This window comes from Columba livia, chromosome 2 (assembly GCF_036013475.1).
Source record: "Columba livia isolate bColLiv1 breed racing homer chromosome 2, bColLiv1.pat.W.v2, whole genome shotgun sequence".
Classification (NCBI taxonomy): Eukaryota; Metazoa; Chordata; class Aves; order Columbiformes; family Columbidae; genus Columba; species Columba livia.
The window spans coordinates 70,245,371-70,271,972 of NC_088603.1; the positions used below are offsets into that span (position 1 = coordinate 70,245,371).

A 26,602-nucleotide genomic window follows, 5' to 3' on the forward strand; every position below is an offset into this window, starting at 1 on the left:
TAAGTGTGGTTAAAAGTCTTTCCTGCGAAACAGCTTACATCCCACACAGAGCCCAAATCCAACATGAGTGTTACAGCCACTGTGATGGAAGCAAGGTGGCAAACAGAGGCAGAATGTATTGAGAAAGCAAGCTGATATTCGTATACCTGTTCATAAGCACATTACTCAAATTTTCACTTAATGTATACCTGTGCATATAAGTCTCTGAGGAGATAATAGTCGGAAATAATACAGTACAGAAAAACTGAGATGGGCAACAGCTTTTTAAATGCTTGGGCACATTTAGTTTGTGCATCATCCATTGCCCACTCCTTTCCAAACTCAACACAGGTGGAAAAATTGTAAAATGTTTTTCCATGCACTGTGAATACTTTTTCATCTGTTACAATTTTTAATATGATCTTGGTCTCTGTAAAAAATAAACTAAGTAATTTAAAACGGTTTGTAAGAACAGAAGGAACTACTGTGACCTGCACAATAGCTACTCACTGACTTACTTCTTCACATAATTTGTAAATCATGACAGATTTAAATTAACCTTTTTGAAAAACTAGCCATGACACCCCCTATTCTTTTCATTCATAAATGTCTGAAGATTGTTACTGTGGAAAGTTTACTCTAGGTTTTGCTTCATCTTAGGAAAAAAAAAAAAAAAAGAAAAAGAAAACACACTCCTATTGCTCATGACATCCAGTTGCTCATAGGACAATGAAGCTGAGCCTCCAGATTGGCATATAGGATTAGGCTTTGCTCATATACACTGAACTATCTGATTACTGCCAATGAGATTACTTGTGTGAATAAAGCAAGCAGGATTTGACCTTAATATTTCATTTCAGGACTGAGCAAATGGAACAGAATCTATGAGAAGGCAAGCCGTTGCCTTGCCAAACATATTTGATAATCCAAGTAAACACCTCCCCATTTGTTTCTCATATTGAATGTTTTTGAAAAATCCTCTCCTTGTGCAAATGTTTCCTAGCAAATAGTATATACATTCATACTTATATTACAAATGCAGAATTAAAACAATATATGAACTGGCAAATTTACATTCATACTTTGTATCTGCAAATTGTCCACTGAGCAGATTTAAGATATGATTTAATTAGATATTAAGTCAAAACATTAAATTAAATAAGCATATAGGAATGATTTATTCTTTTCATTTTTTCTTTCCTGTTAATGTGAGGAGATTTAAGTGACCGTAAATTATCAAGGAATTCCATACAGTTTTCACCACACATTCTCTGAATTAGTCTGCGGTTTTAGGGTTGTAAAAGCAATGAATAGAGGTCTTAATGAGAGCAGGACGTGACAGATTCCCTCTCATACTTTTAGTAGACCTTTTTCGTGATGCGATTTTCTTGATTTTAGCAATACTTTACCATAGCCTTCTTAATTATCTGCTGCCTGTGTTTCTTTTCAGACACCAGGGTTAGAGGATGGTTTCTTTTGGACTCTTACCTTCCCACATTTTTCCTTACTGGAGCGTACCTACTCTGCATATGGCTGGGCAACAAGTTCATGAAGGACAGACCTCCTTTCTCTCTCAGGGTTCACCTTATTGTTTATAACCTTGGGATCACACTGCTCTCCCTGTACATGCTCATAGAGGTAAGTGTTCTTCCGGGCAGTGGGGCTGAGAAAGGCGAGCAATGCACAGTTTTTACCAGAAATATCTTAGCAACAGATAGTTTTGCCAGGAAATTCAACATCACAAGCAAAGTAAATTTAAGAAAAGTCCCTTAGCAATTGGACAGTGAGTTGTACTGTACTGTCTCAGCACGAATTTGAATCTGCAGCAGTCGCTCAGCTCAAAAACAGGTCTATACCTTATTCTTCAGCACCCATGAGTACACCCACAGATTGGGGTTTATTTGTATGACTGTCTATGGAAAAATTTTTCTATGTACAAATACCCATCCTGAAATGTGAGCACATTTATAGATGAGAGTAAGTACTGATTTATCTATGGTCTTGGCAGTTGAACATTGTTTTTCTGCTCTCCTGACTAAAAAGCTTCCATCATATAGTTAGACAGTAGTAACATTAAACAGAAGACAGATGATGAAAACCTGCCATTTCAGACAAAAGCAAGTGCTACAGGGATTTGGAGCCTGAACATAGTCACACAGATTATTTCCCAAGTACTTATCAGGAAGGAACATGCTCATAGAAATTGGGACCCATTCATAGCCAGAATAAAGGTTTGAATGCATCTGGCAATTTTGCAACAGCAAGGGACTTGAAGAGCTCTTGTCAGCAGAAGCACATGTATTTTCACCTCCCTAGTGAGGAGCAGAAGCCAAAAGTCACTATTTTTACATTATATGGGAGGTCCCCATTCTCAGCCTTGTGATTGAGGTACTTTTAATATTCAACCATTAACATACATCACTTGCAGTCCTGAAAAAGAAACACTAAAAGACAAAAACCACAAAACGTTTTCCTGACTTGGCTTAAAAATTGACCCGAAGCACAAGAAGCCCTAGCTGAAGGATGTGCTTGATTTCATGGTGTGATCTGTGGAAGCGTGAGCTGACATTGCTGCCTTGCCCGCACAGCCCTGAGCATTTCTTTCTCCCTGGGCTCCAATCCACAACAGCAGTTTCCATGAGAATAACAAGGACCAACAGTCCTGACAACTGGAGAAGAAACTTTGCAGAAGCCAAACAAGATCCCAAAAACTTCAAGTTTTACATTAATTTGAGCTAAACACCAGGTGACTGGTCCATTTAAAAGGCTGAACAGCAGTTTAGTTTTGTGCCTTTGTGCAAAGAAACGATTGTGCTACAGAGGGCTTTGTCCTGGTCAAGGCTCCATCTGGCTTCAGAGACTGCCATGGCTTTTCGAGAATGCAGGATCAGGCCCAGAGCAAAGGAGAAACCAGCACAATTGCTGGAAGGTTTGATGACTCCATCCTGATTGCCCTCCAGAATTTAAATCAGAGCTTTGATGTTTAAATCGCCATTCTGCTTGAAGGTATACAGATCACTGCCTTCAGTAAGAGGACTCAGCAAAAAGGATTAACTGAATAAAAAACAAAATTACTGCTCCCTTCCCCAGCAGACTGATTTGGCCACAAGCAAATGAATCAACAAAGATTTTAGCAGGTCTCATTTACATTAATGAAATGGACTTGGTTTTTTGTCACCCTCATATCCTTATAGGAATTGTGTTGATACAGCTCCCAGTCCACTGCCTCACTGCCCTTTTCCTCCAGAGGCCAACTTTGCTGCAGTTGTGTTAGTCCTCAGATTAGTCCCTTTAGACCCTGATTCTGTAGCTGGTGACTGTTGATTTCTGCCTCCGAGGCTGCAGCTGGACATGACTGGTGGCAGCTCACAGGTCCACATTCTGTATCTGTTGGGAACACAGGAGACATCACAACTAATCTGCACTACCAGCTGTTCTATTGCAGATTTCGCTCTTGGCTCTGGACTGTCAGCCAGGCTGGTTTTTCATTGTATAAAACACTCTTCCATAACAGTGGCTCCGTATTTTTTCATAGTCTACTTGTCCGGTTCCTATCACAGCTTCTCCTGTGAAGGAGCAGAAAATAAGTTGGGTCTTGCAGACCTGCCTGAGGTAGCTTACACAAACCTGCTGAAGGAAAACAGGCAAATGGAAGAGAGAAATGACTCAACATTTCAAAATGCTTCATTTCCAAAGCTTCTCTCTGGCCCTTATTCTTTCTGTCTTTTATGGACAGTAAGCTCTTTAAGGCAAGAGTTACCTATATTTAGAGCATCCTGCACAGTGGTTTCTTATGTAAATACAGCTGATCCCTCCAGTGAGTGTGATTCAGGATTAATTCCTCATTAAAGACATCTGTAACAGTTGTCTTATCCTCCATCGTTCTACTGCACCCAAAGCCCTCTGGTCTCTTAACAGACACAAACCATAAAATAGTAAGCTCTATTATAGAGATGAACCACCAAAAAATAATAATAAACCCCCCAACCCAGTTATTTGCATTATTCTTATTTGTTCTTGATTTTGTTTATAAGGTGCCACACACCTTTTCTTGTGATTGTTCTGGAATGGAGTGGGTACTTCTTAGACATTCAAAAGAAAAATATCTCTTTCAAAATAAAGGGTGTATCTCCAAATGCAGACTGTTCCACATGATGGCTTTAATGAGAAACATGATAAACCAACTGATGGGGTACCTGTGCTGCAACTCTTCATCTCCTCACCTTCGTTCCCTGAGCTAGTTTAGCTGTCCCTTGACTGGAGTTGATTTGTACAACGTCAAGGCACGAAGACAAAGGTTATAGCAAGGAGTCATAACAAAAGGACTGTTTTTATAATTAATCTCCAAGGGCAGATTCCTCTTTTGAGATAGAGCTCCATGCACTGCACCATGGGCATGAAGTATCTGGGAGCTGATTCTATCTCCATGAGGTCTGAGGTCAACCAATCCCTTAAAGTACTTGGAGAAATAGCTCCAGGACAACTCTAATACATGCCATTAGCATAAGGTCAGATACTTCTACTGTCCCCTAGGGACAAGGTCTAAACAAAACCAGCTCTGCTCAGCTGCCCTCATCAAAATCTTTATGCCACAGAAGAGTTAGGAGCCTTTGAAGGTCTCACAGAAGGGTAGGTTATTACATCTTGATTTAGACTTCTGAGGTAGGCAAACAGATTCTCTTGAAGTCATCAAAGGCTCTTACCTCTGCCCATCAAATATAATGGAAAAGTGGGGCACTTGGTTTTGGAGCAGCGCTCTTTTCAAGTACCTGAAGCTTAGACACATCATGTCCTTGAATTAGTCGAGTTGCAAGGGCACTGTCAAGGGGCCAGAAGAAAATCTTTATACCATTGCCACTACAAGAGAAACCTGCATCAAATGTGTATTAGTTTTTGTCTACTCTTCTGTACCATTAAGTGTTCATAGACCCAAATCAAGCCTACTGATCCAACAATTTCCAGTAACATTGTCAAAAATCTGCATAAAGACAAACCACTACCTTTTTATTTTAATAAAAATAAAAACTTTTAGCAAAAATTTTAGAAAAATGTGCCTTTCTTCTGCAAAAATATTTTCCTAAGATCTTAAAAGTGCCAACTATGAACAGGAAATCAGCTTACTGTGAAAAGCAATCAGGTCTTTGTGTATTTTAAAATTATTTCATGTGCAAGTCAACTCACAAACCACACTCCTAGGGATGCAGTCTGAGGCACCCGATACCAAGATAAGGTTTTGAAGTTTACCACAAGATAAATGTCAAAACTCCCAATGAGAAATTAAAACTGGAAACAATGGAGACCAGTGCTGATCTCTGAATTGTGCAATTAGTCAGGCAAGGATACTCTCATTAACAGGAAAAGTCATAATCTCTACCATGGTCTTAGGCTGCTTTCCCCAGCAGTAAGGATCACCTCTGCCCTATTTAAATTAAATCTCAGCTAGTCATCAAGCACTCGTCCAAGTCCTATTGTTGATCAGGCACTGAGAAAACCAGGACACTGGCACTATCTGGGTCAGATTAAAAAGGAGATGATCCAGCCATACGTGTCATTAGCATAGGAGTGGTGTGATGTCTCAAGCTTCCTGTATCCCCAGGTAGCCTCACAAACTTAATAGAAATCCTTAGGATGTGTAAGCAAGCAACCACATCCATGTGGGGATGCAGGACCTACATGTGAGGACCCCTCAATTCAAAGCAAAAGGGAGAGAGCTGAATTTCACAAGTATTGCAAGACCAGTGCATTACCGTTTTTAGTGAAGCCAGAAGGAAAGTCTTTTACCTAACAGGAGAGGGAAAAAAACCCAATTAAAACAAACATAAATTACCTTCACTTTCTAGGAGATGACCATCCAACCCACAGTAAGCAAAATTTCTGAACTGTAGTAATAACTCACAGATCTCTAGGTGCCAAGATGACATGAGTATTTCCAGGAGTACCAGAATTGCCTTCATTGTACCCTCTGATAGCAGGGAAAGGTCAGAAGCACAATGCTGGCACAATCAGAGACACCAGACACCATTTTGAGCTCTACACATTGCAACTGGGATAACATCTCAGAAATTGCCAGAAAGTCCAGTATAATACCTGAATTTGGGATACCTGTGGACAAAATGAAAGGAACAAAACAAACAAACAAAAAAGGAGTACTTCAACTCTCCTGATGTGAAAAAAAATTTGCTTCCTATCTGTGCAAACGCTAAAACCATAGAGCTTGAGTAGCAGAAGGTCTAAGTAAAATTTTAACAGTGCAGATGATGAGGAAATGTAGAAAAAAGACTTAGATGCTAGTTGATTTGACTATCCTGGAATTGTATTATAGAAAAACAACTTCAGCATAATAATATTTTTTAAAAAAAGATTGTAATAAATGATTTAGTTCTTCATTAATTGTCTAGAATTTAGCAAATGCAAATTTAGCAGAGAAGCAAGTAATGATTCTAGAACAATAAGATCTGGTGCTTGAGGTGAAAGCTTCCTTTGAAGTAATTCTTTAATTAGCACAGAAAGACTATCTTAACCTTAGGGGAGCAAGAGGAAAAGAACAAAGTGAAACAGAAGAAATCAGGTATTCTTTTCTATCATTTAGAAGAAGGAAGAAGAGAGAAAGATAAACAAGTCAGCAAAAGGTCCTTGACAGTGCAGTGTAAAGTGGCAAAACGTTTGGACAAAAGTAAACAGTTTTTTTGAGCAAGTAAGATCTTCATCTGAATAGAGTTAAATTCCCGGGTGTTCTTCGATCTTAAGCAGATAATTTGTTTGGAGAACTGAGGAGCTGACTTTGCTGTTCTCACCTGCAGTTACTCTAACTGGACACGTCCTCACTTCTCACTTTTCATCCTGCGTTCTGTTCTCCCTGTCTTTTCTACTGACCGTTCTGAGCTCTGCATTTAATTGAAACATTTAGCCTGCTCATGAAAAAGGCAGTGCTCTGGATCTCACCTGCCCAATTCAAATAGATTGCATTAGAACTTTGTTAGAAACCAAGAGTAATATATGATGAAGTTTTTTTTCACATGTGCAAAGCTTCTGATACAACAATTTCAAAATAATGAATGGAAGCTATTCAGAATGGGACATGTAATCAAAGATTCATAAAAAATAAGCCTGGAAGGGATTTGTTTTAGCGTGTTTCACTATCCGAGACAACAGCAACACACAAAAGAATCAGCATTCATAAATTCAAGTCATTTTTAGGTCATTAGTTCACTAATCCTTCTAGCAGTCTCCCATTTACTTAAGAGGCATTAAATGGAGCTGCTTAAGAGTTTCTCAACAACATGACTTCACATTTGAAATAGTTTTTGTTGAAAGAAAAAAAAATCGTTTATTGAAATTATGAACTTTATAGAGTCTGAAAAAGAAGAAAGCATGGGACCACTTAGTTCTTTTACTCTGGAATAACCAGTTTCTTTCTAGTTAGGATGCCCAAGCAGGTTGAGAGACCCACCATGGAGCCCAGCTGTACATATTGCAGGTCAGGATAGCAAACCTTAGTCGGTGTATTACAGGATTAGCTAATCTTTTTTTGAGCCACCATGGGTGTAATTATTGGACCTCTAGCTACACCCATGGAGAGACGCAGAGTCTTACCAAGGGTGCCCAAAGCATGCCCTTTACACTTCTGTCCCCATGAAAATATATCTTGGCTGCATCATAAGGAGAGACAACAAAATATTTTAATTGTGAAAAATCTTGAGTTTCCTATTCAGCATCTGTTTCATGTTTGGCAGAACACCACTATTAAGTAACACTACATTTAGGGAAACTGAGGCACTGACCAAACATCAGGGTTGGGACTAAGCTCCTGGACTGGGCTGAACCATCTAGGCCACGCTACTTCCCTAAGGGGTTTATGGTCTTGCCAGACTGCATCTTATTTGAGATCTTCAGGACAGAGAGCAGCAATCTGGAAACACAGGTTGTTCTGCATCTCAGCTGTCCATCTAAAATCTGGGATTATAGCACAGTTCTTAGAGTCTCATTTAAAAATAGTCAGCCTGTATAGAAAAATATTCCTCAAACATAATTCACAGATGATTTTACTATTGAATGTCCTAGCCATAAAACCCATCTGAAAGCTTTTTAGGTATTGTTCAAGACTGATTTAATGATAGATCAAGGATGATTAATGGTATCTTTCTCTATTCATCTACTTATTACATGAAAGTACAATAGCCTTAGGAGCATTGCGGCACGCTTCACTGAGCCTCTTGGGGATGGGAAGACAATTCAGATGTTGCTTGCTTGTAGAATTGTGCCATGTTACAATAAAGGAGCTGATTTTTCCCTTTAAGAACTGAAAAAGGAAAGTCAGGTGATGAATATCTGGCCTTTGTTTTTAGACACTAGTCATCTTCTGAGGCACTTCATTCTAAAATTCACTTAAAATAAAACATGCGAACAAAACAAAGTCATTCCTCCTTCCCGATACACTGACCTGAACCTTTACTTAGGCTCCTTTTCCTTGGGATCTGATCTGGATGTAACTGGTTTAGGGCTATTTCGTCCAAGTCTAGAGATCTAGGGAGGAGTTGCTATTCACAAGGACTAGCAAAAATCTCCTCCTACAGCCAAGGGAACTAGGTGATTCACAGCTCTGCAAGTTAGACCCTGCTTTCCACTACATTGATTAGTCCCCTTCATTTAGCAAGCCCTCCATTTCTTGAGGACAGTAGTCAGATCAAGATATTTTAACTGGCTTGAGGGCTGGAGTCGCACAGAAAACCCAGTAAAACATCATATACCTAATACTGACAATAGGCTTCTTGCTCCATTTTTTTCCACAAGAAGGACACTAGCACTCATCATAGAATCACAAAATATCTCGACTTGGAAGAGACCCATAAGAATCATTGAGTCCAACTCTCTGTTGCTCACAGGACTACCTAGAACTAAACCATATGACTAAAAGCATCATCCAGACCTCCCACTCTGAACTTTTGAGAGGAATTCCAATTGTTGGAATACTAATTTTAATAATTGGTTTTGGCTCTCCCTTCTGGACTGTTTCACAGATACCAAGCTGTTTCACAAGCCTATTTAACTTGGCTCTGATAGGGAAAAATCAAGGCAGATCATGATGGAGATTACAGTCATGAACCAGAATCAAAGAGGATCCTTCTAGAGGGTAAAGTGGTACATGTGAAGCTTTGCTAAAGTGTTGATTTTGGAATTATAACTAGGAGCTAAAAGCTTGGTGAAAATAAATAGTGAACAGAAGTATAAATACTAGCATAAATAAGTGAACTAAAACATTAGGTGGGTGTGTGGGAAAGATCTGTGCATGTCGCTGAGACTGCAAACACCAACACTCTCTCCAGGTAAACTGAAAATATTCCAAATGTCTTATAAGGCTTGCTCATCTTCCAGGTGCTGGTGCCTCACCCTCTTTCTCCTTCCCTGGGACAAGGTGAAATACCTTGTTTCTTCCAGGCATTTTCTCTCTAAGAAAACCCAACATGCACATAGCTTTTTCTACAACTCAAAAAGCACAAAGAAACCACAGGCAGCAGAAAGAAGAATATCCATTCAGAAAAATCACATTCCTTTCTAGTCTACCTGTAGAGGATAGATGCAGGAACAAGCTACAGCTGTGAGATTTTTCAGGCTGAAAACTTGAAATGAGCAGGGCGCAGGTCCTTGGCTCCAGGCTGTTGGTGCTTAGTTTGCTACTCAGCAAAGTGAGAGGCTTTTGCAGCATTTTCTGGCACCTGCTGCTCCCCCCTCTCCATCCACTGCTGAGATTTCTTACAGAGGAACCAGCTCTTATTCCTGAACAATGGGATTTCCCTTTTAATAACCAAAAAAAAAAAAAAAAGGCAAGAGAGGCTACAGTAAAGCAAATGCTGTGAATCTTTGTGCTGCTTATATTCAACCAGATGAGTGATTTGTTAAGAACATTAGAGCAACAGCAAAATATGAAAACTCAACTAATAACAGGATGTTGATATTTAGTAGCAATTTTTCACAAGGCAGCATTTTCCTCTTTACGTGATCTGTTTTTCTAAATAGCGGTAAACAATGCATGTGTTAATATTATTTTCAGGATAGGTTGCCAAGAATGCAAAGCATTCAAAGAATTGTTTTCCAGAGAGAGAGAATTTTTATTTTGAGAGGGGATTTCTCATGTCTTTTATACATTCTGCACTTGCACCATTCTGCACACCACCATCAGCTCTGCAGAGCCATGAGAGTGCTTAGCATGTGAAAGCAAACGTGACCGAAACAGTATAAATAACATATGACTTTGGTATCAGAGAGAGACTTGGTAACTGAACATCTTGTGTCAGGGTGCCAGCTAATGTTCCAGATACACAGCTGGCTCATTTTGTACCATTGAGTAAGCTGCTTACCTTCCACATCATTGATAGCAAACATTAAAATCATGGCCTCATATCACCAGGATCCCCCAAAAGTACCCTCTGCCTTCCAAGTTTCCTTGAGAATTCTTTATTGGGAAGTTATCGAGAAATCTTGGAAATTATCTTGCAAAGTAGAGCAGTCAAAACTCAAAGTGGATTCTCCTCTTTTCCCTAAAGGAAACTCAGCTGCATGTAAGGCACCTACAATAAAGAACAGAAATACTGAACTACAGAAAAGCTGACATGAAATAACAAGGTTAAGACAGTCAAAACAGATCTTCACTCTAATCTACTGGCTCATGAAACACAGACACAAAGCAGAGAAAGTTCTTCTGCCAAGACAAACAACCAGAGAACACGCACACAGTACAATCTGCAAATCTAGATTATACAAAATCAGGGATGAACAAATAAAAGAAGAAAGCAAAGAAAAGCCTGCAGACAGAGAGAGGGGTATTCTTATCCCAAAGCTTGTTCTCCGTTTGCATGCTGACCAATTGTGACAAGTTACAGATGTCTCAGAAGCCAAGTTAAAAATCTGTTATATCAAAAAGAAATAATTATTTCTTTTATTTCCTAGTCTCTAAGGGTTTTCTCATTTCATTTTCCAATGTAAGAACTATGAATAGAATCTTTGAAAAAAAATCTTGTGATATGACCAAGCAGGCTAGTTCAAAGCAGCACCAGTGGGAAAGTTTCCAAACCTGTAGCACACACACACACAAAACAAACAAACAAACCATGAAAAAGAGATTTTTGAAAAATCCGTCTATTATAATCATACACTAATCAGAATATTTGCAAAACAAATTAATCAAAAGTTTTAAAACTGCAGGTTTTTCTAGGAAATTTCTGTGAACCAACCTTTCACCTACCATAGCAGAGGATTTTATGAGGCTGGGTATCTTCAGCAAAGCAAAAAATGAGCCAGTCATTAACGGAAAAGAGAAAAAACAAATTGAAGGAGTAAAGTATGTCTGCAATTGGAACCTGAAAAAGGCAAATCCCCAAAGACGCATAAAAAGAGAAATGAAAAAGTTTAACCAAATAGGAAATATATGAATTCACAGACAAAAAATGACAAAATTGTATTAATTAATCTTGGAACAAAATAATTAAAATTACCTCTCATAAGGTAAAATTATTTAAGAACGGTAAATAGAAATGTTATAGGCACATCATAGCATAGCCCAAAGTTAAAAACAGCATATAAAATATTAATATAACAAACCACAAAATTAGTCTCTTACCTTAACAAAATAATTGAGTGCATTTACAGTGTCTATTTAGTTTCTCAGTAAAATCTGGAGCAAGGGTCCTCCCTAGTCTATGACAACCCCTTGTACAAGAAGGGAAAAGCAGTTGCCTCTTCATTTGTTTTTAGGGCTTTGAAGTTTTGGGAGCTATGGTTTCAACTTCCTGCAATCACAAAATGAGAGATGGTCCCACTACCACCACTTCCCACCAAGAAAACCAATGAGAATTGCATTATAAATTATTGAAAGAAGTAAAATAACAAGAGGCAATATGATTTACCTCCTGCCCCTATAAGCAGAAGCAGCCACAGAGGTTTCTGGCAGAGCTGTTCATGCCTGTGTTTGAGGACATACCTTGCCAAAGGTCCCAGATGTCACCACCGCAGCCTGCTGACATCCAGGATGTTGCCTCCAGAAGAGCTCCTGGTACTTCAGCACAATCTAACCATATGGCTACCAGCCAATAACAAGATGACGATTCCATTTTCTTTAGTACTTCTCAAGTAACAAGATAGAGTTGAGAGCAAATCTTTAACAATAGCCTGTCAGTGATGCTGTACCTGCCTATTCTAAGTCTCAGTTTGGGGATCCCTCAGCCATCTCTCCGTTGGAGAGAAAATCCAAGGCAGGAGAGTGCACATGGAAGGAACTGAGAGGAACTACCCATAAAGGTAACCATGCAGTAACATCTCCTCTGTCTCTCACAAAGCTGCTACCTATTGCCAGCTACAGCATAGGCACAGGTTTGGGGACCACAGACACGCCACAGGAGGGACCACTGGGGAGGTGCATGCCCTCTGTCTCCTATTCAGAATACAGAAATGACTCTTTTTCCACTCAGCTGCTTTTTGAAAGATAATACAGAGATGAAGTGGCATAATTGGCTTTTCTCAAGGAGTTTTTACTCCCTTCTCTTCAGCACATCTGTGAGCTCACAGAATCACCATAGAATGGCCTGAGCTAGAAGAGACACACAAGGACAACTCCTGTCCCTACATACGACAACCCCCAAATTCACACCCCAAAAATTTCCCACCCACCTGCCACAGCAGGGAATGGAGATGAGCCCAGATGTCCCAGCCCTACACACTTGTAGGCACAACACCTGAGCAGAGGCCAGCTTGGAAAGACAAGATGTGATCTCAGCTTCAGTGAGCATTTGTTTGAGGACCTCTAGGTTGGATTTTTGTTGTTTCCCCTGTTTTTAGACTGCGGTCCCGTCCTGTTTGGTTTGGTGACCTCTGGCACACACTGTAGATGAATCCACTGAAACACAGGCTGTTCCAAAAAGGACTGGGTTTGTTTCAGTTGTTCTGTAGTACTGATATGCAAAACGCTCCTTGTTTATCTCTTCATCTCTCTCTGCAATCTAAAAAGATTCTCTATCAATTATTTTGGCCATATATCCTAAGCTAGGTTGGAATTACAGGGACAATCACAAAATTGCAATTCAGAGGGAAAATAATACAAGACCCTGGCTCTCTAGGTTTTATTGGTTTTAAATGGGAATTTATAATAAGCATTCGGGGCTACTTGCTATTTCTCTAGCTAAAATTATTATTATTGTTAGTATTATATATTTATTCTAGGAATTAATTTTGATCACTGAGAATATCTCTGCTTTGCTTTTATGTAGACTGTCACACATTCAGCACAGGAGGCTATTTTTCAGTCTGAAGTGGAGGGGGAAGTCTGTTTGTATGAATGCTGATACACACCTGCCCCATGAAGGTAGTGCCAGAGTTGAAAGCAACCTACTTTTTAAAGCACCTTGCAACACTACTTGCAGTGTAACACTTTGATGTACTCCCACCATTGCTCACTGTAGAGAAGGAGATAGACCCCAGAACATGAATTACTCATTTTAGCCCCCAAAACCACTTTTCACACATTCAAGAATATGCAAGACATTTTTAAAAATCAGTGGACTCTACACAGCATTTACAGAAAACAGGTTATATTCCCTATTCAAAAAAGCTACTGAATGCTTTAGGGCGTTGTTACTACAAAAATATTCCACATCAAAACCCACCATATGACTTGCTAGAAACCTTCTGCTCCATCACAGTGTGGTAGCCTAACATTTCATTGCTTTGTCTGCTTCCCAGTATGACACACACTGAATCTAAAGAAATTGCTTATATGTCTATTCATTTCTCCATTCAGCACTATATCTGTTCTCCTTTGCTTCCTGCTGCATTTAACAGTGTAAGATAATGAGATGTATATGGCATTAGGAAATATTTCTCCCATTGCAATACTTCGGATTCTTTTTTTTTGCTTGGCATTGGGGAATTTTTCTCATGGACAGTTTTGTACCAGCAGCTGTGTTAAGCTCTCTTGGTACTGCTTCAGGGCAGAGACACAATATTCAAGCATGAGCTTTGGAGTGAGGATCACTGCACTAAGTCACAAGAGATTTTAATGGATGCCTTGAAGGCTGTGAAGCCAGAGAAATGTAAAACATGCCTTTCCCATTTCAAAACAGAAGATATTAGTAAGTTGTCTGGTTTAAAAGCATCAGTTCTTGGAAGGACTGGAAACCTACTGTGCATCTGTGCTACTTTTTTCAATAAACACAGAACCACTGCAGAGGTAAAAACTGCTGCATCTGTTCATGAACATAATTGCTGTGTTTTCTGTTCCAGCTCATCCTTGCCACATGGGAAGGAGGATACAACCTGCAGTGCCAGAACCTGCACAGCGCAGGGGATGCTGACATCCGGGTGAGTGACCGCAGCAGCTCAGCCCCTGTGGCAGCCCTGCCCTCTGCATCCCTCGTGCAACGCTGATGGCAATCTTTAATATGAGGGTTTTAATCAAGTTGTCTGACAGCTGGTAGCCGTCAAGAAGTGTACTCTTTCTGATTCAATACTAATACATCCTTGCTATAGAGAGCATGACAGAGAGTATTTTGAAAACCCATATAACAGGTTCTGTGATCAAAATGGCATTGCCTGGCTACTCAAACAGAGAATAAGGATAATTTAAGAAATGGGGACAAAAATTGATCACCTAAAATGTAACTTGGGCTCAAGCTATAAACTGGTTTAAGCCCAACTCTAAACTTTGAAAAACTGCAGAGACATCATACTGGCTTGCCTCATCTATAGTTTCAAACCTTATTTCTTTATCACAGCAATTCCATGTATTAACTTTCTACCATTCCCCATGTCAGGATTGCTTTCCAGATAACATTAGAGCTGAGGGCAGAAAGATTGGTTAACTTGCATAATTTTCCCCAATCCTAAATATTTGTCTGTGTCTTCACAAGAAAATACCTTTTTCCCCTTTCTGTTTAAACTAACTGTAACTGTCCAGGAACATATCCTGAACTTTGATGAAGTGCCGCAACTCTAGAGGATGGTCTGTTCCATTGTGCTTGGAATATTTAAAAATAAGAAGCTGCCAGCAAAATTTAATTGGTGCCAATGAAGTATAAAAGGTAGAAGCCTTAAAAAATAAAGAAGAAAAAAACAGAACAAACCACACAACTGTACCTTTGATGAAAAAATAGATTAGAAAACCCTTCCTCAAAGTTAATATCTCTTAAATTATATTTATATATTGATACATTTATACAATCGCATTAAAAATGAAGTCTTTTTTCTAAACTGCTTCATTCAAGAGGGAAATAAAGTTGAAGCCAGAGCTTGTGCTTCTTCTTCAACAGGACATTAATGCCTTTTGGGAAGTTGCATGCCTGAGCACTGATGAAGTACAGCATTGTTTAAGCGCTTTTATGGACAAATATTGATCTCCTGCTCCTTTGTTCTTGCTTGTACAGGTAGCCAAGGTGCTGTGGTGGTATTATTTTTCCAAAGTAATTGAATTCATGGACACTATCTTCTTTGTACTGAGAAAGAAAACCAGCCAGATCACCTTCCTTCATGTGTATCACCATGCCACTATGTTTAACATTTGGTGGTGTGTTCTGAACTGGATACCTTGTGGGCAAAGTAAGTCTTTTTGCTTCATCACCTGGGGTGTAAGTCACCTGCTGCTGCAGAGGAATCACATCACCATGCACAGCAAGTGTGCCACTGCGCTATGTGATTGCACCTTTAAGGTTCAGAGACTTTTAGAACTGCTTAACACCTGCAAACCAGAGTAAAGTTACAAGCACGGTTAAAAGTGCAGGCCAAAAATATCCAAGTGTCAGGCCCTAGATTTTCAACTTAGCTGCCTCTTAGCTATCTCTTATGTTTACTTCTCTTCAAACCGCTTTTAGGCAGGATAACACTACTGACTGGTACACAAGAGCAAACACATGCAAGACCTACTCCAAAACCAGGGGTAGGAGGAAATCATGACCCTAGTAAAGTCAGTGTCAATCATAACAAATAAATTCAGTAGCATTTTTACAAATTTGACTCCTGTATGCATCAATCTGATGTTCTGCTTTAACAGGATACTTTACTTATGTAATCACTAATTAAAACACTGATTTGAGTTCATTTTGTTTTAAGTGAGAATACATCTTATTCAAGTAGTAGAACTACTGAAAAGCCAGAACTGATCAATGCAGTCCTACATTTCATATTGAAATAGCAGAAGTAGCAGCATCCTTTGCTTTATTTTAGGTTCAATAGATTTCACAACAACAACAATATTTAAATGATTTGGCTCTTAGAAAGATGTTGTAATTGTCATTTTCCCACCCTGTTGAGATGGAGAAAATATATGGTGCCACAGGTTGGTCCCTTATCATTTGTGTACTAACATTGGCATTTGTGTCCGAAAAGCAGGGAAACATTTCAGGTGTCTCACAACACACAATTTTCTGGGGCTTCATACAGCTAGAGGCTTCCTGTGGCATTGTTATCAGAGTTCAGAAGAAACTCAGTTTTCTTACTTTAAGCTACTAAAGGGAGTCACCTCAGTCCACTGTAAGATTTTGTAAAGCAACTTGCTGCAGCTTTTTTTCAGAACAAAAAGCAAAATTCACATTTGTTGGCACTTACTACGGACAGCACAAAATCAAAGTAAATCACTGTTATAGGTAGAATCACAGGTCAAGGATTTCGTAGCAATTGCAAGCTATTTCTACAGAGATGTAAACAAATTGGCAGAGATTTGTTTTCTGTTGTATCTGAAGGCATTTCCCACACTTTGCACTAGCTTCGCACTGTTATAATAGAGTGGAAAAATTGATAGTAACTAATCAGCTAAAAAAATCAAAATAGTTGGTGAGACTATCTTGTAGTTGTGAAGTACTGCCATCAAACACATGAGCATCCAGCAGACAGAGTAGTGCTGCTACTTCTCAACAGTCCGTAAGGTATGGAGAGTAATTCATTTGCTCTAGAATTAGTGTTTACTGAGTGTAGCTAATCAGAGTGGCAAGGTTTTATTCTGGGGTGAAATTCTGCAAATCTGCAACCTAGCAGAAGAGCCACTGAAGAAGATGGGAGCGGTGCTCAAACACAGCCACACAAGACCAGTTTAATTCAAAGTAAAGCCCCTACTACTGCATCAGGGAGAAGAAGAGCAGGTGCCTGCCAGGGCGCTGAGCTGTTGTCGAGGGTTAAGATTGTGGGGTGACAATAAAACCCTGGCAGATGTATTGTTAACCCCCTCTCCCTCCCCACTTCCCCCTTTTTGCCCCTCCCTCTCCCCCGCTTCCCACTCAGGACAGGCAATTGGCAGGCAAAGAAGGACAGAGAGAAGAGAGTTGGAAAAATTAACAATGTTTTACTAATGCTACTAATAAGAATAGAGAAAATAATACAAAATATACAAAACCAATCTTGAAAGTCTCAGCAACTGCAGAGCCAGCACCCAAAGTCCTGGATTGGACTCTGCAGCCAACCGGAGCTGGATTCAGTCTCTCACTAGGCCTCAGTTCGCAGGGACGACTAGCAAGGTCCTCTCCTAATGTCGGCCATAAGCAGAAGGGAAAAAGGAAAGGCAAAAGGGACAAAAGGACGAGATCCTCGTGATCTCCCACTTTTATATGATGTATTCACGTGAATGGAATGTTATACACAGTTGGTCAGTTTCTTGGTCACTTGTTTCTCGTTGCCCCTCTCGCGAGATGTCCATCCACGCTTATCAATAAGTTTGCATTCCATTGCTATGTTTACCAAAACATGTGTCTGGTTCTCCAGAAAAATGCAGTTAATATGAAGGCTTTAGCTGACAGGCAAAATTCACTGAAAAATAAACTTGTTTTTAACAAAACCAGGACAGCTGTGGCACCAGCAGCACAATCACCCACAGCAGTATCTAAAGCTTTCAGTGATAATGGAGAGACTCAGGCAAATAACATTTGGGAGGGCAATGAAAGCAACAACCTGTAAAACAACAGAATATAAAAAGAAAGTGGAGAGAATGAAAAAATATAGGATGAAAATACAGTATTTGGCATGAGAAAAACCCTGTAGGAAGTATCATTTCGTTTGTCGGTTGTCCCTAGGACAGCATCACTTCACATCAGGAATGTCTTTAGCAAAGGATAAGAAGAGAGGGAAGGTTTACCATATGCAGGAGACACTACTAACAATAATATCTTCTCTTGCTTTTTTAGTAGTTGGTATACAAAATTTTTCCCTTATTGGATTTTTGCAGGTTTCTTTGGGCCCACTTTGAATAGCTTTATCCACGTACTCATGTATTCTTATTACGGACTGTCAGTCATCCCTTCTATGCGCAAGTATCTGTGGTGGAAGAAATACCTCACTCAGGCACAACTGGTATGTATCTACCTTAATCTCATCTTTAACAACCAGAAATTCATTGAAATACCAGAGAGGACAAAATTAATGGTAGATAAATACTGTCATTTTCAGAATTAAGCCAGTTAGAATTAAAATATAACAAAGCTATTGTGCAGAATAAGCCAAGAGTACAGTTTAGTATAATTTTATAATGGAAATGATGCTGAAAAATATTTTCTAAAATACAGTAGAAACTCTACAGTGCATAAATCTTCATTATTTTTGATCTGTTGTGTAGAAAATGGACAGTGCTTAATCATGGTAAATAGACTGATTTTAAAAACTGACAGAGCCTGCTCCAGTCAGCTCCAAGACAGACCCACCACTGGCCAGAGCTGAGCCTATCAGCAAACTGGGGGCACCTCTGTGATATCATATTTAATAAAGATTAAAAAAAGCTGCACAGCAGCTGTGAGAGAGGAGTGAGAAGGTGTGAACGAAACAGTTCCACAGACCCTTGACATGGTCAGAGCAGAAAGATGGGATGAGGAGCAGAGATTCTCCTGCAGCCCATGGTGAGGCTGGCTGTCCCTTTGAAGCCCATGGAGGTCCACAGTGGAGTAGATACCTACCCTGCAGCCCAGGGAGGACCCCACACTGCAGCAAGTGGACATGCCCTGAAGTAAGCCACAGCCTATGGAGGGAAGCCCATATAGAAACAGGGTCATGGCAGGAACTATAACCTGTGGCAAAGAGCCCAGGCTAGAGCAGGTTTGCTGGCAGAACCTGTGGCCTCTGGGGGACCCATGATGGAGCAGTCTGTTTTCCTGAAGGACTGCACCCTATGGAAAGGAGCAGTTCTTTAAGAACTGCAGCCCATGGGAAGGACCCACATTGGAGAAGTTCATGGAGGACTGTCTCCCTTGAGAGGGACCACACACTGGAGCAGGTGAGGAGCATGAGGTAGAAGAAGCAGCAGAACCAAAGCGATATGGACTGACTGCAACACTCATTCCTCAACTTCCTGTACCACTTGGGGGGAAGGAGGTAGAAGAGTAAGAAGTTGAACCTGGAAAGAAACAGGGGCTTATGGGAAGGTGTTTTGAGTTTTGGTTTATTTCTCACTATCCTTCTCTGTTATTGATTGGCAATAAAATCATCTTCCTGAAGTCAAGTCTGTTTTGACTGTGGTGGTAATTGGTAACCTTTACCAATTACCCTCCCTGTCCTTGTCTCAAGCCACAAGTTTCTTCATCTTATTTTCTCCCCCTGCTCTACTGATGAGAGGAAGTGAGAGAGCAGCTGGGTAGGCACCTGGCAGCCAACCAAGGTTAGCCCACCACATTGTGGTACAACTACAAAATGCAAAAGGATGTAAACAACTTCTGTCTTGTCTAAGAGTTTATCCAGCTTCTAAAAGTCTACTACAGCAGTTGCTGTACCCAAAGAGCTGAGCCACATCAAAAGCTTCTACCAACAAGACAAGGCTTGATGTGAAATAAAGTTCTTTTCACTTTTTTTATTTTAGGGCCTGTTCATATTATTTGCGAGTTCAGATGTTTGCGGTGAGCTTAAAAACAACTGTGCAGAAACGAGTTCAGCAAATGTTTCTTCTCTGAGCTGAGCCCATCCCTGCAGTTGAAACTCGCTGCCCTGTTTGAAACACACCAGCATGCTGGAGCTGGGGAGAATCAGATGCCCTAGCACGTTCTACGGGTCACGGTTCTAAGTACACATAGACTTCTGCAATTCTTTCTCCAGCTCATTTTTTTCTTCATTTGCCCCCATCTTGACTTCATTAACACAAACGCCACCATACCTGAACTTCTCCTTAGGTTTGGGATTTCCATATTCAGTTAAGACTTCTAAAGTTTTTGCCTGTAGTCTTTAGAGTTAATCTCTGTTACTGGTCAGGAACTAGAGAAATATTGTACCTGGCACAACATGGTCTGGAAGACAGAACAACTTATTCTAAAATAAAAGTGCTTTCATTTTGCCAGCTAGGCCTATAAACTCATATTTTTAGAAATTTTTTATAATTTCATAATTTTATAATTTCATAAGACTGCCATTTTAACTTAACCCTCACAATATATCCACAGGTTCAGAAAGGCATAGTTTTCAGGAATACTCAGACTTTCAAGGAGCAGGACTAGGTGACATTGACACATCTGATTAAAGTAGCACTGACCGTTTCTCAGCAAATACTCATGTATGATTGTTCCTCCACAGATCCAGTTTCTGCTCACTATTGTGCACACTCTCAGTGCAGCTGTGAAGCCATGTGGATTCCCATTTGGCTGCCTCATGTTCCAGTCTTCCTATATGGCCACACTAGTCATTCTCTTCATAAACTTCTATGTTAAGGTAAGCAGTCTTCCGAGAGCTTTCTGACAAGAATGGGAAGAAAAAAGAACTTTTCAGGTAGCAGTCTTGATGAACTCACATGTAGAATGAGCATCAGCATCTGAAATATTTTTGTATTAAAATATATATGACGGTTAAGAATGATAGATGCAGCACTGTTTGCAAGAGACAGTCATTCAGTAATGATGACCTCTACATCCCAGGTCTGCACTTGCATAGCAAGTCAGTTACTACACTCAGGATTTAAGAAGTCTGAATTTGCTCTGTTCAGTAACTTTTTGAGCCTTCCTCCCTCCGTTAAAAAAAGAAACAAGCAACTCTGTCTTTGCATTGTTTGTTTCCCACCTTTTCTATCAGGGACTGCTCCAGCCTGCATGCACACATAGAGCTTGTAGTGAAAAGGGCTTAAAATATTTTTTGATGCCAAGAAGTATTACAGTAATACTAGTAAGGTAATACCACCCACAGCAGTAAAAATAATACCGTTCCCTTAATGCAGTCTGAAACAAATACATACATCTGCATCAATAAACACCAGACAGCTCCATTTTGCAGTTAACCATAAGAAGTGTGTAGGGGGCATTAAACAAATCCAAGTAGTTACTTTAGATTTTGCTTTTATAGACATACCGGAAAACACCTTCAAGAACGGCTGTAAATGAAACCCCTGTCACAACAGAAATCAAGAACGGTTTCCATAAGGACTACTTTGCTGCTGCCAATGGATCCCTGCACAATAAGAAAGCACAATAAGTATAGCATTTCTTATGTGTTTGGGGCTTTTTTCTAAAAAAAAAAAAGAGAAGAAGAAAAAAAAAAAGACTGAATTATAAGCTTTAGCTTAAAGCCTATTTGATTACATTTATCAATTCTTTGTACCAGACACTTATTAATGTACTGCTATTTAGATTTTAACAAAATGAGTAAAATTATTTGTCCTGTCAAAGATCACCATAGGAACAAGACGACCAAGATGTTCTTCATATGAAAAACAAAGTCTTTTGGATCTCTAACGCTGACACAAAAACGCCTTATAAAATAACTTGATGGATAAATCCATCAATTACTTCAAAATGTTAGGACTCTGTTCAGACTAACAAGCTGAGCACTTTTTGTGCATGTGAGAGGTCTTGAAGCAAGGCTCTGCAGTGCACCCAACACATTCAGCTAAACTGTGACCAAAGTCAGGAAAACAAAAGCAGAGAAACCTGCCTTTTCCATCACCATACCTCTTTTCTGTCTTCCTCTGAGTCGTTCCCCAAAGCATGTTCCCTTCTGTGGACACCAGTGAGGTATCACAGTATCACAGAATGTTAGGGATTGGAAGGGACCTCAAAAGATCATCTAGTCCAATCCCCCTGCTGGAGCAGGAACGGCTAAATGAGGTTACACAGGAACATGTCCAGGCGGGTTTTGAATGTCTCCAGAGAAGGAGACTCCACAACCCCCCTGGGCAGCCTGTTCCAGTGTTCTGTCACCCTCACCTCAGCCATCCCTTTGGTGCTGAGGGAACCCTGGGGAAGGACATAGCAGAGAGCAGAGCCCAGATGCACCATCCCAGAACCTGCACACAGACATGTGCCATGCTCACTTGTTTGCCCGTGTGCAACCTGACTCAAACACCAGGAGCCTGCTGTTTCAGTGGCCTGGACTGGTAGCACCTGGGGTCACCCAGTATGGTATTTAGAATACATGATGTTAGACAATTATGCTGGGTTTCAAACTCCAGCGAAAGCAAAGCAAGTCCGTTTGGATGTGCTAAATTAATAGGAGTTCTGACTGAATGGATTTTGAAAGGAATTGAGCTCAGCAAATTAACAAAGATAAATCCTTTGAAAGTAAATGCACACAAAGTCAACCCTATACAAACACTGCTAATTTGAGGCAAACTGACATGCCAAATGCTAATAGACTGGAAGATACAGAAAACCTTAAAAGCGAATTCAGAAATGAGCAAAGTACATTATATTGGAACTTCTGTTATAGGTGAGTCTTATTCAGACTGGAGAAACAGATGAGACTGAAGCACAATCCTCTGCAGGGAAAGCGAACAGGTATTTGCTGTCTGCAGCTCTAACAGTGTGTCTCTCACAGGAGCCAGTCACCATCTTTGCTGCTGCTTCTAGCTGCACCTACTTCCCACTTAAATGATTAGAAGTGACTACCCAAAGTTAGCTTTAGGGATCTGCTCCTCACTCTTGTCATTTAGCCCCCTTCAAAGCCTCTACTAAAAGTGAATACAGCCTTTTTCCTCTCCCTGTTCCTGGTTCTGGTGTCTTCCAATCTGCTGTGTATACATTCTCTCAACAGAGAATCATAGAATCATTGGGTAGTTTGGGTTGGAAGGGACCTTCAAAGGTCATCTAGTCCAACCCCCATGCAAGGAGCAGGGACATCTTCAACTAGATCAGGTTGCTCAGAGCCCCGTCCAGCCTGGCCTGGAATGTCTGCAGAGATGGGGCATCTACCACCTCTCTGGGCAACCTGGGCCAGTGTTTCACCACCCTCACAATAAAACAAACAAACAAACTCACTCTTCCTTATATCTAGTCTAAATCTCCCCTATTTTACTTTAAAAGCATTGGCTCTTGTCCTGTCACAACAGACCCACAAAAACACCTTTCAGAATCATCTCAGCTCATCAAGCCCCCCAGACCAAGGCAGCTCTGTAGAGGGATGATGTCCTCTCTCTCCCGTCACCCTGTGAGGTCCCAGGGTGGGAAGGGGACAAACCATATGCCCAGCCAGCACCAAGCAGCTGCAGAGGGACCACAGGGAGAGGATGTTGTCCCAAATCCTGCTCCTCCAATTCTTCTTCTCCATCACCTCACAGCTCAGTTAACCTCTCTAGATGATCTGTCATTGGGGGGTCTTGGAGACTGCAGGTGCCAAGGCAGGAAGGTTTATCCCAGGGAGTGGTAGGGCTGCAGGGCAGCCTGCCTTGCTGGGAGCAGCCTGAGAGACTGCTGGCACAAGGGCTGGTGCATAGAAAGCGGCTGAGGAAGCGGGACAGGACGGGGGAAGAACAGACTGGTTTGTCCAGCATAAGCAAGAGGAGAAAGAGGTACAGAGAAGGGTTCAGTTTGAATTTGTGCTTGAAAGTCCCACTGGATCCCCTCTGTCTCCAGTCAGTTCCATTTCCTGCTTCGTTACAATGTAGACAAAACCCTTCTGCTCTGGCAGAAAACTGAAAATCCCACAGTTCTGCAGCACAGGCAGGGCAATTGAGCAGCCTGGCTGCTAAACTGCATCATTGTGAACCGGGAAATCAAAATAACTGCAATATTCACACACTTTAACACCATGTCAGACCTGGTGCATATTTGCATTTACTCTCTCTTCATGAAGCCAGTCACAAAAAGAGTCAATATTTGTTTTATTTAACATTTGATAAGGAGAGAAGGCAACAACCAAAAAAACCCAACAAACCGACCAAAACAAACCCACAGCCACAAAGCCCGGACTCTGTGCATTTACTAGTTCTCACTGACCCTTCCATAAAGTTTGCTTTGCAGACCTCTCTGGTTGATACTGTAAAACTCACATGTTGTAAGAAATCAGCAGGTAGGACTAAATGTATTGTACACGGCCCCATGTAAAGGGAGATCTTCAGAGCCCTGCACCTGTCAGTTTGGTGCTGGAAACCAGAGTAAAGGCAGAAGAAATCAGAAGAGCCTACAAGGCAGCACGCAAGGCAAATGTCTGAACCATTCATCTAAGGCAGGCAATAAAGTGGTTGTGTGTCCCAGTGTGGGTTTCTGGCTGAGCAGAGTCCATAACCTTTTGCTGGCAAAATATGCATTTGACTACCAAGGTGGACAATGTTGGCGTGCTAAGTGTTGAAGTTTACTATGGCAACCAAACCCACAGATACTGTCTCTCTTGCTTTGTTGAAACCTCATTAAAAAAAAGAAATATATATATATATATATATATATATATATATATAAAAGAAAAAGAGAGAGAAAGAAATAAATGCCTTACTTGAAACTCAAAGGGCTGGGTGGAGGGGGGAAGGGAGAAGAAAACAAGGCAAAACAACCAAGATGGTCTCACCTTGCAGATCCAGATCAGCCAGGAAGGCTGGAATCAGGTATGTTTTAAATTCTTCAGATCTGTCTTAATATCTTCAAAATGCTGCAACTTTGAAGAAAGAGAAGTGTTGACTTTTTAAACTGATTTTCCTGTAATACATAACATTGTAAATAAATAAATTTTACTATCAGAGTGTCTCTCCTCCCCTTTATTTAACGCATCAAACACAGAAACAGCTTGCTAAGGAATCCTTGACAACTGACTTCAGCCACTAAGGGAAACCTGGAAATTGTTAAGATACTGAAACAGGCAACATTAAAGCAGAGATGCTCTGTTGTTACCATATTCACTCTCAAATAGATAATGAGTCCATTGCTTCTCTCACCATCAAGCCCTCAAAAAAAAAAACAATCTCAAACTTGGCTAGAGCAGTTCTGAGTGCTGCTATAAAACCATGTACTGCATGTTACCACACAGAGGTGGCATCTAGCGCCATAGATGGATAAAGTCAGTGTTATTCCTGGAAAGAGATAAGAGATGTAACAGCTGATAAAGGCAAAGAGGATCCAGTCTGGAGGCTATTCCTACCAACAAATAGGCTGGGAAGGGATTTTGGCAACTACATGTTCACAGGGCACTTCAAGCTACATTCACGGCAAGGTACAGTCTCTATATTTGACTTCTTTGCAAGGACTACCAGTCCTTAAATAGTTTAGAAGGAAATTCCACATTCTGTCAGCTGAAAATTAAGTATGTCAGGCACATTTCCACTTGGACTATTCCAGAGAAACAGGAGAGGAGGAAGCACCTCATCCAGCCAGCCCAACAGGCAAAATCATAACTGAACAATGCCTGCGTTCACTAAAGAATGTTTGTTGTGTGGAAAAAAACTAACAAAGACCACAAACAAACAAACAGTGTTTTGCCAAACTCACCTTCCAGCAATACTCCAAACAATAAGGCAATCGCCTTTCTAATGTGCTTTCAGGGCATTGCCTTGCCTCTGAATGCATATAAGAGTTTTAAGCAGCCAGCAGTTCCCCTTTGCTACAGAGCACCCAAGCCTAGGAAAGGCACTCATACCTACAGCAAGCCTAAAGATTCTCAGATAAATAAGTCCCTTGGTTAGGTGTCAGCATGGACTAAGCAGAGATTGTAGATGAGTGAAGGGACCAGATACTGCACTCAGGTTCCCTGCAGCACTTCTAGCGTCACTCGTGATCTGCATAACAGTTTTCTACAATGGTTCTCCTAAATTTCTGTTGTTTGTGAACTGTGTTGGTGACAAGTACTGAAACCCATTATTTTCCAAAATAAGACAGTGAGTCAAATCAATATTTTTCCTACAAATACTTAAAGAAACTTAGATACTTGTACTAAGGTACATAAGCAACTTTCCCATTTGCAAAAGAGTTTCCTTGAATATGGTCGAGCCCAACTTTCATCTGAGTTTCTGAAGGAAAACCAAAGTAAGCAGAAGGGAACAGCTATGTTGACCCACAAAACATCAGGTCCCGTGGGTGCTTTGAACATCCTTCAGCCACAAATAACCAGCATAAACCACAAGTTCAGCAGCATTCCCCACCTTTGCAAATGAAGGCTGAAGCAGCCAAACCTGTACTACAACAAGATTCAAAATTACTTCCAATTCATTTACTGTGAAACAAGACACTCATCACAAGATATATCTGCCACTGTAGTTGGCTTCAAGGCAAGATTACTCATTCAGGTAAGTCAGGCTGATAGCCAGCAGCTTTGTAAAGACTGTGGTGTCAGAAGCCAATAGACAAAAAGGACAGCTCCACAGTCTAATGCCCAAATAGCTGTTGTTACAAGGAGTCATTATTGTCAAGAACAAGGGCTGTTCTCTAACAGGATATTGGAGTTTTAAGGAGTTATGTTTAACTAACCTTCCAATTTGCAGTTTCCAGACTTGGATATG

General features: G+C 40.5%; 1 protein-coding gene across 2 annotated transcripts in view; it reads left to right on the plus strand.

Moving 5' to 3' along the window:
* Positions 1–24,558, plus strand: part of ELOVL2 (ELOVL fatty acid elongase 2) — a 52,981-nt gene extending 28,423 nt beyond the window's left edge. For both annotated transcript variants that reach the window (XM_065052414.1, XM_021301338.2), the window contains exons 3-8: positions 1,430–1,617; positions 14,248–14,325; positions 15,387–15,558; positions 18,170–18,294; positions 20,491–20,625; positions 21,250–24,558. In XM_065052414.1, coding sequence (XP_064908486.1) covers positions 1,430–1,617; positions 14,248–14,325; positions 15,387–15,558; positions 18,170–18,294; positions 20,491–20,625; positions 21,250–21,378 — 827 coding nt within the window. In that variant the 3' untranslated portion in view covers positions 21,379–24,558. The remainder of the gene's footprint in view (positions 1–1,429; positions 1,618–14,247; positions 14,326–15,386; positions 15,559–18,169; positions 18,295–20,490; positions 20,626–21,249) is intronic.
* The last annotated feature ends 2,044 nt before the right edge of the window (positions 24,559–26,602 follow it).